General features: G+C 44.3%; 1 protein-coding gene across 1 annotated transcript; it reads left to right on the top strand.

Annotated features, from left to right (window-relative positions):
• Positions 1-297: 297 nt before the first annotated feature.
• Positions 298-15,055, top strand: CMTM1 (CKLF like MARVEL transmembrane domain containing 1). The gene is made up of 4 exons (XM_088830644.1): positions 298-733; positions 6,036-6,194; positions 12,853-12,951; positions 14,701-15,055. The coding sequence occupies exons 1-4, from the start codon at positions 422-424 to the stop codon at positions 14,998-15,000; spliced, it is 870 nt and encodes a 289-aa protein (XP_088686770.1). The 5' UTR covers positions 298-421; the 3' UTR covers positions 15,001-15,055.
• The last annotated feature ends 424 nt before the right edge of the window (positions 15,056-15,479 follow it).

Below are 15,479 nucleotides of genomic sequence, written 5' to 3'. Positions count from 1 at the left end.
ACGGGAGCTGGAAGAAGATATTTAGGAACTGTGCGCCCAGCGCTCACTGGCACTGTAACTTTCAAGGAAGCGCTGGGAATCCGGCCTGAATCGGATCGGATCTCTTTTCCTACTCCTGGGCCCAAGGGGGTGGCAGGCGGGGAGGCAGAAGAAGAAAGCGCCCGGACGCCCGAAATGGTCCCTCGGCTGGCGGCAAGACGGAGGTGGCGGCGTGGCGGGGATCGCGCTTCCCCGGCATCGGCATCGTGGCTCCGAGGGTGCCTGGGCTTACCCGCGGGATCGACAGCTGCAGCGCCCGCGAGGGAGAGGCGGTCCGCGGCCGTTGGGGCAAGACGCTGGTTCCCAGGGGAGGGCTGGCCGCCGCCGTGCAAGGTTCAGAGCCGCAGGGCTGGTCAGACACCACCAGGCCCAGGGGTCCACCATGGATGCTGAAAAGAGCAACCCACCTTCGACAGGCTCGAAATCCCAGAAGCCTCCCCCGCGCTCGGTACGCATCGCAGCGGGGGCGCATCCGGAGCGCTCGGGTCGATCCACACTCTCCAAGCGCGGCGCCAGCGAGGCGCCCTCAGTAGCCACACTCAACCGGCCTTCCACCCCCGCGACCCTCAGCCAAGAACAGAAGGAGGCCATCCAGAAGCGTGCTGAGGGCCGGGCCAAAGTCCCGCCCAAATTCAGGGACAGCATCAAGCGTTTTTTCTTCTCGCCCACAGGAGCCTTGAAGATCATCAGGCTGGTGAGCAGAGAGAGCTGGTGACCCGCTGGGCGGATGCAAGGGTGGGAGTGAGTGATTCCCAGGGGTGCGCCACCTCGGGGAAGCTTCCCTAAGCCAGTCCTCACCTTTCTTCCACCTCTCCCCTGACTCCTCCCACGCAGTCAGCCCTTGCTACTAAGTTTGGCACGCGACCCACCCACCCCCAATCCCTCACGTTTATATTTCTCAGGTTTTCCCTCACAAAGGGAATTAGGGAAGCAAGGAAGATAATAGCAGGAAAGCATTAAGTTAGCAAACAAAAATAATAGAATTGACCACTGGTCCATATAACAGGAAAAAAGGGGGTGGGGTGGGGGAGGACATATATTTAAAGTTAGAAACCAGAAAGGGAAAATACTGTAAACGGGGAAGAAACTGAAAGGATTCACAAGAGTTACTTTGCAAAACAAATGTGAATAATTGAGTCAAAGGGTTGATTTTCTACAAAAATATAAGTTAACAAAACTGATCCCAGAATAGAGAAAACACAGACCAATATAAACACAGGGAGGAAAGTGAGAGTAGCTTTCAAAAATGCATCAGACCCAGAAGATTGAGGGCAAGAGAAGGGGGTAACAGAGGATGAGCTTGTTGGATGGCATCACCAACTCAATGGACGTGAGTTTGAGCAAACTCCGGGAGATGGTGAAGGACAGGGAAGCCTGGTGTGCTGCACTTCATGGGGTTGCAAAGAGTAAGACAGGACTTAGCAACTGAATAACAACAACCATCAGGCCTAGACTTATTCACAGGTTAACCCTTTCAAACCTTCATAGGATGCGATTCTGATACTATTCAAACATTTTCAAGGAATAGAGAAAAAAGATACACTTCTAAACTGTTTTTATAAAGTCAGCGTAACATTGACCTCAAACCTGACCAAGTTCAGAAAAAGAAAAGTAAATATTCAATAGAAATCTCACTAGTATCAAAGCAACAATACTAGCATGTTAACAGAAAACATTCATTCAGTTCAGTTGCTCAGTCATGTCCGACTCTTTGCGACCCCATGAATCACAGCACGCCAGGCCTCCCTGTCCATCACCAACTCCCGGAGTTCACTCAAACTCATGTCCATAGAGTCGGTGATGCCATCCAGCCATCTCATTCTCTGTCGTCCCTGTCTCCTCCCACCCCCAATCCTTCCTAGCATCAGACTCTTTTCCAGTGAGTCAACTCGTCGCATGAGGTGGCCAAAGTATTGCAGTTTCAGCTTTAGCATCAGTCCTTCCAATGAACCCCCAGGATTGATCTCCTTTAGAATGGACTGGTTGGATCTCCTTGCAGTCCAAGGGACTCTCAAGAGTCTTCTCCAGCACCACAGTTCAAAAGCATCAATTCTTCGGCGATCAGCTTTCTTCACAGTCCAACTCTCACATCCATACATGACCATGGGAAAAACATAGCCTTGACTAGACGGACCTTGGTTGGCAAAGTAATGTCTCTGCTTTTTAATATGCTATCTAGGTTGGTCATAACTTTCCTTCCAAGGAGTAAGCGTCTTTTAATTTCATGGCTGCAATCAGCATCCGCAGTGATTTTGGAGCCCCCCAAAATAAAGTCTGACACTGTTTCCACTGTTTCCCCATCTATTTCCCATGAAGTGATGGGACCAGATGCCATGATCTTTGTTTTCTGAATGTTGAGCTTCAAGCCAACCTTTTCACTCTCCTCTTTCACTTTCATCAAGAGGCTTCTTAGTTCCTCTTCACTCTCTGCCATAAGGGTGGTGTCATCTGCATATCTGAGGTTATTGATATTTCTCCCAGCAATCTTGATTCCAGCTTGTGCTTCTTCCAGCCCAGCATTCCTCATGATGTACTCTGCATATAAGTTAAATAAGCAGGGTGACAATATACAACCTTGATATACTCCTTTTCCTATTTAGAACCAGTCAGTTGTTCCATGTCCAGTTCTAACTGTTGCTTCCTGACCTGCATAGAGGTTTCTCAAGAGGCAGGTCAGGTGGTCCGGTATTCCCATCTCTCTCAGAATGTCCCAGTTTATTGTGATCCACACAGTCAAAGGCTTTGGCATAGTCAATGAAGCAGAAATAGATGTTTTTCCGGAACTCTCTTGCTTTCTCCATGATCCAGCGGATGTTGGCAATTTGATCTCTGTTTCCTCTGCCTTTTCTAAAACTTGCTTGAACATCTGGAAGTTCACGGTTCACATACTGCTGAAGCCTGGCTTGGAGAATTTTGAGCATGACTTTACTAGCGTGTGAGAAGAGTGCAATTGTGAGGTAGTTTGAGCATTCTTTGGCATTCCCTTTCTTTGGGATTGGAATGAATGACCTTTTCCAGTCCTGTGGCCACTGCTGAGTTTTCCAAATTTGCTGGCATATTGAGTGCAGCACTTTCACAGCATCATCTTTCAGGATTTGAAATAGCTCAACTGGAATTCCATCACCTCCACTAGCTTTGTTCGTACTGATGCTCTCTAAGGCCCACTTGACTTCACATTCCAAGAGGTCTGGTTCCAGGTGAGTGATCACGCCATCGTGATTATCTTGGTTGTGAAGATCTTTTTTGTACAGTTCTTCTGTATATTCTTGCCACCTCTTCTTAATATCTTCTGCTTCTGTTAGGTCCATACCATTTCTGTCCTTTATCAAGTCCATCTTTGCATGAAATGTTCCCTTGAAAAAAAAAAAGAAAGAAATGTTCCCTTGATAGCTCTAATTTTCTTGAAGAGATCTCTTGTTTTTCCTATTCTGTTGTTTTCCTCTATTTCTTTGCATTGATCACTGAGGAAGGCTTTCTTATCTCTCCTTGCTATTCTTTGGAACTCTGCATTCAGGTGCTTATATCTTTCCTTTCTTCCTTTGCTTTTCGCTTCTCTTCTTTTCACAGCTATTTGTAAGGCCTCCTCAGACAGCCATTTTGCTTTTTTGCATTTCTTTTCCATGGGGATGGTCTTGGTCCCTGTCTCCTGTACAATGTCACGAATCTCCGTCCAGAGTTCATCAGGCACTCTATCTATCAGATCTAGTCCCTTAAATCTATTTCTTACTTCCACTGTATACTCATAAGGGATTTGATTTAGGTCATATCAGAATGGTCTAGTGGTTTTCCCTACTTTCTTCAATTTAAGTCTGAATTTGTCAATAAGGAGTTCATGATCTGAGCCACAGTCAGCTCCCAGTCTTGTTTTTCGCTAACTGTATAGAGCTTCTCCATCTTTGGCTGCAAAGAATATAATCAATCTGATTTCGGTGTTGACCATCTGGTGATGTCCATGTGTAGAGTCTTCTCTTGTGTTGTTGGAAGAGGGTGTTTGCTATGACCAGTGCGTTCTCTTGGCAAAACTCTATTAGCCTTTGCCCTGCTTCATTTCCTGCTCCAAGGCCAAATTTGCCTGTTACTCCAGGTGTTTCTTGACTTCCTACTTTTGCATTCCAGTCCCCTATAATGAAAAGGACATCTTTTTTGGGTGTTAGTTCTAAAAGGTCTTGTAGGTCTTCATAGAACCATTCAACTTCGGCTTCTTCAGCATTACTGGTTGGGGCATAGACTTGAATTACTGTAATATTGAATGGTTTGCCTTGGAAACGAACAGAAATCATTCTGTCGTTTTTAAGAGTGCATCCAAGTACTGCATTTCGGACTCTTTTGTTGACCATGATGGCTACTCCATTTCTTCTACGGGATTCCTGCCCACAGTAGTAGATATAATGGTCATCTGAGTTAAATTCACCCATTCCAGTCCATTTTAGTTCACTGATTCCTAGAATGTCGACGTTGACTCTTGTCATCTCCTGTTTGACCACTTCCAATTTGCCTTGATTCATGGACCTAACATTCCAGGTTCCTATGCAATATTGCTCTTTACAGCATCGGACCTTGCTTCTATCACCAGTCACATCCACAACTTCTTAAAAACACATCATGAAGAAGAAACATAAGGATGATTCAATATTAGGACTCTGTTAGACAAATCCACTATAAGTAAAAGGAGAAAAAAGTAAGACACTCTCTCAAAGAGGGTATAGAACACATTTGACAAAATTCAACATTCATCTCACTGCAAAAAGGAAGTGAGCAAGGGAAGAAGAGAGAAAGACCAGTTAACTAGGAATATATAGATGTTTCACTGACATTATAAAATAAACCCCCAAATCAGTATCATATATAATTAAACCTCAGGAGTATTCCCATTAAAATGAGAGAAGTATTCCCATTAAAAATAAAGAGGATGCCCATGAGCAATGCTGTTATTCTGTGTTTTGCTGGAAACACTAGTCATCACAATCAGACAGGGAAAAGGAATAAGTAAGATTATTTGAAAAGGCAAAATATATCATTTCTTACAGCTGATCTGATCAAAGATCTAAAAATAAAATCGACTGGGAAACACTCTAGAACACAATAATTTCTACTAACTCAGTAAAAATGAGCAAACAAGCACTTGGAAGGAACTATTTCTCTTTACAACAATCAAGATGGTAAAATATCTAAGATTAAATGAAATAAATTTGAAAGACCTATACAAAGAAAACTTTAAAACTCTATTGAGAGAGATTTTAAAAACCACTAAAATAACTGGAAAGACATACTTTGTTCTTGAAGGGTCAGACTAAATTTTGTAATCTTTCCGTATTATAAGTTAAAGGAAATTCCAATTAAAATACCAACAGGCTTAGTTTGGGGAACTTGATCAAGACGAAAATAAGAAACATAAACAACCTGAGAATGAGTACTGAAAGGGGGTCCAAGTCAGACAAAAATACAACATAAAATAAGTTGCTTGTAATTTCAAAAGTACTGGGAAAGAAGTCAGCAACTCAAGAGAGGAAAAACGTTTCAAAATCAAATACATATGAGAATTTAGTATATGATAAAGTTGGATTTCAGATCAGTGGTGTTTCCCAACAAATGATGTTGGGATAATCAGCAGGTGTTCAGAAAGAAAGAAAGGTGGGACTTTATCTCACTCTTTCTATCAAAATCAATATATATTTACTTCACTTGGCCTGTATATACACAGTTCTTTCTGGCATGAAATATATACAGTTAACAGTGATTACTTTTAAGGAGATACACTAGCGTTGGGACAAGGGAGGAAAAAGAAGCTTCTGTACTGTGTGTATTTTTTATTTGTGTGTATTATTTCATTTCTTAAAAAACATAAGGAATTTTAAAACTAACATGTATGTGCCAAACAATACTGGCCATTGCAATATAATCAGATTTGCATTCTGACCATTTATGGTTTTGTTCTGTTGTTTTTTCTTAATAGCCAATTTGCATTAAAACAAATTCTGTTTGTTTGTTTACTGCAGGGCCTTCTGATAGGGACATTCATTTTTTTCATCATTGCCGAAGCCCCAGAGTCCTACATAGCAATCACCATTCTGGAAACCTGCATCGTTGTTTTTTTCATTCTAATATATATGCTAACCCTTCACCACTTGATGACTTATTTACATTGGCCCTTACTTGTAAGTGTTCCTTTTCATAATTTGCATATAAACTTTGCCCTCAGTCCCAGGGTAAAGGCTGTCCTCGACTGAGTGCAATAGAGGGGTCTCTGGACGAGGACATAACTGAGCTGTGACAGTGTTGCCCGAATCCCAGAGAAGAAACTAGCCTACGTCCAGAAAGATTCCTGGAACCCCTCTGTCTATAGGACAACCAATATACACACCTGCTTCTATCTGATTATGGCCCTCAACATGTGGTACTTTTCAGCTGGTCCTAAAGAAAATTTTACTTAGTATATTCAGTAATAGCCCTCTTTCTTTTCTGTGCATGCTCGGTTATGTCTGACTCTTTGCAACCCCCATGACTATAGCCCACCAGGCTCCTCTGTCCGTGGGATTATCCGGCAAGAATACTGGAGTGAGTGGCCATTTCCTCCTTCAGGGGATCTTCCTGACCCAGGGATTGAACCCGCGTGTCTCTTGCATTGGCAATCTCATTCTTTACCACTGTGCCACCTGGGAAGCCCACATTTAGTAATATATTGCTTTATGAAATAGCACATGTTTGTCCTACTTTTCAAGCATACCCTCTCTAACAAATTACAAACATCCCTCTGAAAAGCATGTTTCTACAACATGGCGAAGTTTAGGAAACTGTCATGTGTGCCCTGAAAGATTGCAAGAGTCAACTTTCTCATGTGTGTTAAGGGTCCATCTTCCCAAAGGAGCGCCATATGGTGGGGAGTTCAGGAAGAGACATTGCATAGCCTTCTTCAATAGTTTTTTCCCCAAAATCTCATCATTTTTACCAGCTGAGAAATTCCCAAAGCTAATTCCTGAGGTCTTAGAAAAATTGTATTTATTTCGGAGCCTGAGGCTGTGCATCCTCACAGACTAGAAAGGTAGCATGGTTTTGGTCCAGATACAGACACGGACCCAGTTCCTGGTGCTGCCACCTTCCTAGCTGTGAAAACTTTAGCCTCAAGTTTCCCCATCTAGGAAATTCAAGGAAGGAAAAGTGTGATGATAGAAATTGTCTAATAGTGTTCCTGTAACTTTAAAGGTGGTTAAAGCAAAGATCACAAAAGGCTTGCCACAAAACTAAACATTCATTACAAAGTGTCCGAGGACCCCAGGAGGCAGATGGGTGGCTTTTACCCTTTTATTCTCTGCACCATGAACCATCCTAACTCTGAATGAGCTCACACCTCTTCCACATTCAATTTTCTTATGGTGCCTTTTTCTAACCATAAAGTAGGATTGGCTGTGTCGACTTAAAAAAATTGCACAACATATGAGTTGTGAGTTAAATTTTATTTGGGGCCAAATAAGGGCTGCAGCTTGGGAGACAGCATCTCAGGTAGCTCTGAGAAACTGCTCCAAAGAGGCAGGGGGGAAAGTCATGTGACTCTGGTGAAGGGCAAGTACATGTCATCAAGCACGTATTTTTCCCAGACGGTTTCTATTAGTCTTGTGACGCTTTTGCTAGTCACGAGGAAGAGTCGTCACTGTGAAGGGTTTTAGTGCTTTTCTAGATATGAAGAGGAACAAGAATTGGACTCATAAAATCAGCTCCTGAAAATATCTATCTGAAGACCTGTCCTGCCAGTTTTTCCCTGACTACAGAGTGCCTCATTTCTGCCCTTCACCCTGAACTCCTTTCAGGAGATGTTGAAAATCAAGCAGCTGCACGATTTAATCCCTGTAGAGGCAGACGGTAAGTGCCAGTTTGTAGCTGATGGTTGCTATTGAATTGAAACTCAAAATACTTTCTTCGAGTGTCTGAGGGATTTTCTAAAAAGTCTGCTGAGCTCTCTCTGTCCCACAGAGTGCCAAGCAGCAGGAAGCAGAACAAGCAAACTGTGAGCAGCTTTAATTGGGCACGTGGAAAAGTCTCTCAGTTATGGAGAGCTATAACCATGGAGAGGTTTCTGAGGGGAAACTAAAATCTCTGTCCATGGAATTTTCAAGAAGGGAAGGTAAAGTAACGGTTTTTTAGTACATTCCACGTACCAGATACTTCTTCATACGGATTGCCCTATTTCATCCTCACAACAACCCGGTGAGGTTGTGATCACCGCCCCACACCCCCCCACACCACTACTGCCCGCTTAAAGGATGAGAAAATTGGATTAAAGAGACCATTAATATGACCATTGCCCATGGTCATATGTAGGCACGTGGAAACTCAGGTTTGAGCCCGGGTCTGTCCGACTCTAAAGCCCAGACTCTTTTCAGGCTTTATACCCTTATTGCCTGTGTTGGAGTCACTGCCTTCTCTGTTAGATTTCATTATCAACTTTACCCACCCTCGTCCAGTGTCATCTATCAGTATACCCAAGAAAAGTATGAATTATAATCACTATCTTCTAATTAGCCCATATTTTAACACTTCTATTTCTGCTTTATTGACTATGCCAAAGCCTTTGACTGTGTGGATCACAATAAACTGTGGAAAATTCTGAAAGAGATGGGAATACCAGACCACCTGATCTGCCTCTTGAGAAACCTGTATACAGGTCAGGAAGCAACAGTTAGAACTGGACATGGAACAACAGACTGGTTCCAAATAGGAAAAGGAGTACCTCGAGGCTGTATATTGTCACCCTGTTTATTTAGCTTATATGCAGTACATCGTGAGAAACGCTGGGCTGGAGGAAGCACAAGCTGGACTCAAGATTGCTGGGAGAAATATCAATAACCTCAGATATGCAGATGACACCACCCTTATGGCAGAAAGTAAAGAACTAAAGAACCTCTTGATGAAAGTGAAAGAGGAGAGTGAAAAAGTTGGCTTAAAGCTCAACATTCAGAAAACTAAGATTATGGCATCCGGTCCCATCACTTCATGGCAACTAGATGTGGAAACAGTGGCTGACTTTATTTTTTTGGGCTCCAAAATCACTGCTGATGGTGATTGCAGCCATGAAATTAAAAGACGCTTACTCCTTGGAAGGAAAATTATTACCAACCTAGACAGCATATTAAAAAGCAGAGACATTACTTTGCCGACAAAGGTCTGTCTAGTCAAGGCTATGGTTTTTCCCGTGGTCATGTATGGATGTGAGAGTTGGACTATAAAGAAAGATGATCACCGAAGAATTGATGCTTTTGAACTGTGGTGTTGGAGAAGACTCTTGAGAGTCCTTTGGACTTCAAAGAGATCCAACCAGTCCATCCTAAAGGAGATCAGTCCTGGGTGTTCATTGGAAGGACTGATGCTGAAGCTGAAACTCCAACACTTTGGTTACCTGATCCGAAGAGCTGACTTATTTGAAAAGACCCTGATGCTGGAAAAGATTGAGGGCAGGAGGAGAAGGGGATGACAGAGGATGAGATGGTTGGATGGCATCACTAACCCAATGAACATGGGTTTGGGTGAACTCCAGGAGTTGGTGATGGACGGGGGGCCTGGCATGCTGTGGTTCATGGGGTCGCAAACAGTAGGACACGACTGAGCAAATGAACTGAACTGAACTAACACTTCTACATTGTAAAAAATATATATATTTCCTGACACAGAGAAACTGAGCTCTAGTCAAGTTGATTTTTTTTTCCAATAGAAAACAATTTAATACAAAAAACATAATAAAACATATTAAAACTCTATCAAAGGGATGATTCCAAAACTCTCAGCTATATCTTTACATTCATAAGTAAAAGGTATCAGCTTTAGAATGTCCCCATCAAATTAATGAAAAACAATTGTGGTGATGTCTGATTAGGTTCTGCCATGTGTCTGGAGAACTATAAGGCACAAACGGAACCAATGAAAGTTATTGTTAGTCAAATACCATGTACTGTTTATTGCATATACATTCTTGTTAACAAATACCACATTTTGTGAAACAAATTGTAAAATGTTTGACTCCTTCCTAATATTCAGTGATTAAAAAAAAAAAAACGTTCACCATCAAAGCATCTTTTTTCCCAATTTTAATTCGACACAATTTTGTTTATCTCTGGGAACAGTTTGGGCACTTTATGGAAAAATAATAGTCAAGTCACAAACCTACAATTTCATCAGAGGCAACTATTTGAATCAATAAAGTAATTTAGTCAAAGAGAGAAAATGATGAGTAAGGATGGCATTTATAGGGAAACTAGAAGTGCTTTTGCACATGGTAAGATTCAGCTGTAGTTTTACTCCATCTAAGAAGACATACCTTTCTCTCTGTCAAACATGAGGCCAACTTAGAGGCTCTGTATCTGAGGCAAAAGGGAGTGGGGTTAGTCAGGAGAAGGCCCTTGGAGTGAGGAGGATCATAGTCACTTAGTGGCTGCGCAATCCCAGGCAAGTCGCTTGCTGCTGCTGCTGCTGTTGCTGCTAAGTCACTTCAGTCGTGTCCGACTCTGTGTGACCCCATAGACGGAAGCCCACCAGGCTCCCCTGTCCCTGGGATTCTCCAGGCAAGAACACTGGAGTGGGTTGCCATTTCCTTCTCCAATGTGTGAAAGTGAAAAGTGAAAGTGAAGTCGCTCAGTTGTGTCCAACCCTTAGCGACCCCACAAACTGCAGCCTACCAGGCTCCTCCATCCATGGGATTTTCTAGGCAATAGTACTGGAGTGGCTTGCCATTGCCTTCTCCTAGGCAAGTTGCTTACCCATCAGTAAACTTGGGATGATAAGAGTTTATTGTAAGAATGAAATGAGATCACATATGAACACCCTGGCACAGTATGTGACACATAGCAAGTGCTCAAGAGATTGAGCTATGGTAGAAATATTCCATACAAAGCAAGCACTGCCACCAAAAGACAGTTCGGGACAGCACTTCCCTGCAGGGGTCCAGAAGTCCAACGAGGAGACGGAATTCTGCTGAGGCAGCCAATGATTGACTAGGGAGATCAAGTCTGCGTCTATTATTATCATCATTATTAATGCGCCTTCATCCAAATTCTCAATGATAAAGGCCACAGTTAATTTTTATTTTTAAAAGTTCACAGTCTGCTTCAATGTCCCTGTTCACATCTTTGAATATCTTGGTTTACACAATCCTCACGTACTATGCTTCCTGCAAAGTTGCAAACCACTGTACCTGCCCCACTGTGGGCAGACCTCTCACTCAGCCTACAGAACCCAAGTGGAACTGACTTCCAACCCTCACCAGTCCTGCACCAATGTGCCCCCGCCAGTGTTACCCCTCATGTGCCCAAATAGCAAACATTAGAGCCTTTCTAAGAAGCAAGTCCCATTCCACAATAGGGCTCCTTGCTCACCCATCTCAACAGGAAGAACACCTGGAGGTCACAGAATGTTTACTCTGTGCACATTTTGAGGGCAGATTATCAGGAATCTGCACTTTGATGCACTCCCACTACCAACTAGATGCCAGGTACCTCATCTGATGCTTTCAGATTCATTATGCTATTTAATCCTCAGATGAAGTCAATGAATCCCAATCATTATCCCCATATTCACCATGAGCCTGTTGGGGGAACTTCCCTGGCAGCTGTGTTTAAGACTCTGTACTTCCATTGTTGGGGGCATGGGTTGGATCACTAGTCAGGGAACTAAGATCCCACATGCAGCATAGCTGAAAAAAAATTAGCCTGTTGGCACAGAGGGGCAATAAAACATGCCCCAGGTCATACATCTAGTACTTGGTAGGCCAAAAGAGGTGATCAACAAAACACCCTCACCTTGCTCGTCCCATGCCACTTTGACCCTCCATTACTCATTCCACAGAAAATGCCAAAGACAGGTGCCGCACTTCCAACCTAGAGGGACAGGTCATTTCCTCCTCATTTGGGTGTCCCTGATGGAAGGCAATAGTGAGTTGAGTTCTGATTTGACTCCTTGGCAGATATTCAATCATAGGCAATTTAATGATCTTCTCTAAGCCTCCGTTACATCCTCTTAAAATGAGGATTCTAACAGTACTGGCTGTGTGGAGGGTATTTGTGAGGGTTAAATGAGATAATGACAGGAAAATGCTCAGCACACCATGGAGCTCCACTTAGACCCAATATGATTAGACGGCAGGGCTCCAGTACTGACGTCCAAAAACAAGGACACAAATAGCCTATAGATGTCAGGACAAATCAATTCTGGCCATGTTTTAGGAAAGAGAGAAAGTCAATTTCACTCCAGAATACCAGGTCAGCTCCTCAGATGGGTTCCTGTTTTCTTGGGATGTGTGATCCTACAGAATAAATATAATCCAACTTCCAAAGTTTCAGTTCTAGTGATCTTCTGATTTGGGAGTGGAATTAAATCAGTCAAATGTTAATTTAAATTTTTATTTTTATAGTAAAACAAATGTATTATGGAATAGAATGCAGAATTTACATTAAGTTAAAATACAAAACTTCAGTAAGATTGTATTTATGGCGGGTCAGTCTGGGTCAGGCCCTCAGACCTCTGGGTTTTGTTTCCTGTCCATTTTCCTATGCACTTTAAAAAGCCTGATGGAAAAATTGTTACAAAAAGAGTATTCTTTAATGAAATTAAACCCCTTTCTGTTGACAGTCCTATCCAGGACCTTATAATCACATAAACTCACATCTCTGGAAAATATAAGAATTATGCTGCTGAGGGTTCGTTCCTGTTAATACTAATCAAAGGGAAAGTTTTTAAAAGGCATTCATCCTTAGATGGGTAACTGACTAATTTAAAGACTTTATGAAATGACATTTTCATGTAAACTTGACAATTTTCAATTCTGTGTTGCAGGATCTTATCAACAGTTTCATTACTGCAGTGTTCCTTTTAATAGTTGCCATCTTGGCGATACAAGAAAAGGAAAGAAGGCATTTGTTCTATATTGGAGGGGTAAGTAGAAGCCTTCACTACTCTATTTAAGATCAGTATTTCAAGATTCTTTGAAAAGGGAAACTAGCAGACCATCATTATTTCATCTATAGAACACCCCCCACCAACTACCCCTGCTCTTTCTTGTGCTGACTTCTTCAGAAGACTTGAAGTTGCACAAGCTCTAAGCTTATGAAAATCTTCATTCTAATACTCATTCTTCAAATAAGTACAAAAACAACTCTATAGAAACTTTTCTGAAAGTCATACACACTACTTTTTAAAACGTTGCCAAAACGTATTCCAAAAAAAAGATCGTAGAGAAAAAAAAAAGTGTGTTGCCAAAGTGAGGCGGGAAGACATTCCCACACTAGGTTAGGCATCTTCTGTCTTAATCTTTACAACTCTCATTTTTACAGATAAGGGAATGGAGGCTAAATACCTTACCCTGGTCTCAAGGCTGGGACAAATCCTCATCATTTAAAGAGCACAAGAAATGGCAGGTTAAATGCCTGGAAGATAGGGAGTGGGGAATAGGGTGGTGAGACTTTGACTGAAGAAGTTATGTGATGGGAATAGAAATTAATCCAGAAAACAAAAACCAAAAAACTGTAAGTTCTTCGAATTCATCCTATGATCTGTGAATATTTGTCAATCCCACTGGACTATGCTAGGCCTGAACTCAGTGTTGGGGATTGAGGCCCTTCCCACTTAGGAAGCTCAAGATTAGTTACAGCAAGACCTACCTAGGAAAAGTTCATGAAAGCAGCCAGGGATTAAGTGACCACAAAGAGAAACTGGCAAGCTACAGTCCGTGGGGTCACAGAGTTAGACACGATTTTTCCACTCCTCAACAAAGAGAAACATGCGCTTCCCAAGTGGTGCATGTGATAAAGAACCTGCCTGCCAATGCAGGAGCTGTGAGAGATGAGGGTTCCACCCCTGGGTCGGGAAGATCCCCTGGAGGAGGGCATGGCAATCCAGTCCAGTATTCTTGCCTGGAGAATTTCATGGACTGAGGAGCCTGGCGGGCTACAGTCCATGGGGTTGCACAGACTTGGCCAGAACTGACTGGACTCAGCAACCCACAAACACAAAGAGAAACATACAAGGCAGACGGGAACTGAGGAGTACTTGGAATCTTGGGTGTGATAGGCCATGATCCCTATCTGTTAACTCAGCCATCACACCTTCTCAGGCGTTCCCACCCCCAGGTCTCCATCAGTACTTACCTGGATGGTCGGAACAACCCCACCCCCACCCCAACCCCCTCAACACATATGCTGGTCTCCCTGCCTCCAGGCCTGTTCACTCTCCATTCATCTTGGGACAAGTGGGCTTCCTGAATCTGGAACCTCCCCTCCCTCTTGATGAAGTCCCAGATCCTGTACCTCCCCAGCCTCAACTCTGTCCCCTCCCTCACCAGCTCCACAGGTCTCAACCACACCAGAAGGAGACCGCAATTGGGTACCTAGTATTCTCTTCCTCCCAGTTTGTCTCTTTGGAAACAACTACCTGCCCTTTCAAATATAGCCCAAGAGTCCTTTCTATCAAGGGGCCTTCTCAGGACTGCACTGCCACCTGGAGGCCCTTAGGATCAGTGCCCTTTTCTCCTCCTAGGGCCTCAGGCTGGAGGGTCAGTGGGGGACAGGGGGCCACCCACAGGCCCCTCCCCACACTCTCCCACACCCCAGGATAAGGAACACAGGTTGCTGCCGAGCTACAAAATAACCCCTCTTTCCTTCCTGCATCTGGTCTTGTGTCTGCAAGGCCCTGTGTCTCACAGCGGCAACCGTGTGTGTCATCGATGCGACTCTGGTCACCAAGACGATGAGGAATAACTTGAAGAAAGCCCTGGGAATCAAAACGGAAACCAGTGCACCCTTGGCCCCGGAACCCATCGCACCCACAAGGACACCCATAAGGGAAGGCCCAAACGCACCTTCAAGGACAACTATGAAGCAACGCAGCCAGGGGCAGCCACCCTCGAAAGCAGCCTCGCAGGAACCCTCGTGGACGCCTATGAAAAAAACCCCGCCAACTCCTTCCTCCGGCGGCTCTCGCCACTGAGCTCTCACGCTGTCACCCATTTCGGCCCACATGTGATCATAAAATCGGGACTGCTAAACCGGTCATACTTCTGCTTGTTCGTGCCGCCTTGCGTAAAAGTTGCGTTACGTTTGCCGGAGTAAACTTACAGCCCTGCGCCGCCTCCAGAGGCCTCGCGAGGTCGAAGTTGCGAGGGTTCAGCGCGGCAGTGAACCACCACCACCGTCTGAGCCGGAGCTGGGCCGCGGCTTCCGCGCGGCGGGTGGGAGGCCCGGAGACGCGAGCGGGCCGGAGACGCGCGCTGCTCCTGGCGGGGCGCGCCCGCCGCAGGGCCGGGGCCGGGCGCCGGGGCGGGTGGAAGGGACTCGCGAGGCGAGACCCGGCGCGCGCCGGAAGGGTGCCAGGCGTTGGCTTTCACTCCTCCTTCCTGGCAGTTGGCTGAGCGGAGCCTCTAAGTAGGTCGGTGGGCATCTGGCTCGCGCAAAGGCCGGGCCTGGCCA

Source organism: Moschus berezovskii, chromosome 22, assembly GCF_049115385.1.
Source record: "Moschus berezovskii isolate FMDL1 chromosome 22, NW_MosBer_1.0, whole genome shotgun sequence".
In the NCBI taxonomy this organism is placed as follows: Eukaryota; Metazoa; Chordata; class Mammalia; order Artiodactyla; family Moschidae; genus Moschus; species Moschus berezovskii.
The sequence above is the reverse complement of the archived record's forward strand: the minus strand, read 5'-3'. Positions and strand labels throughout refer to the sequence as shown.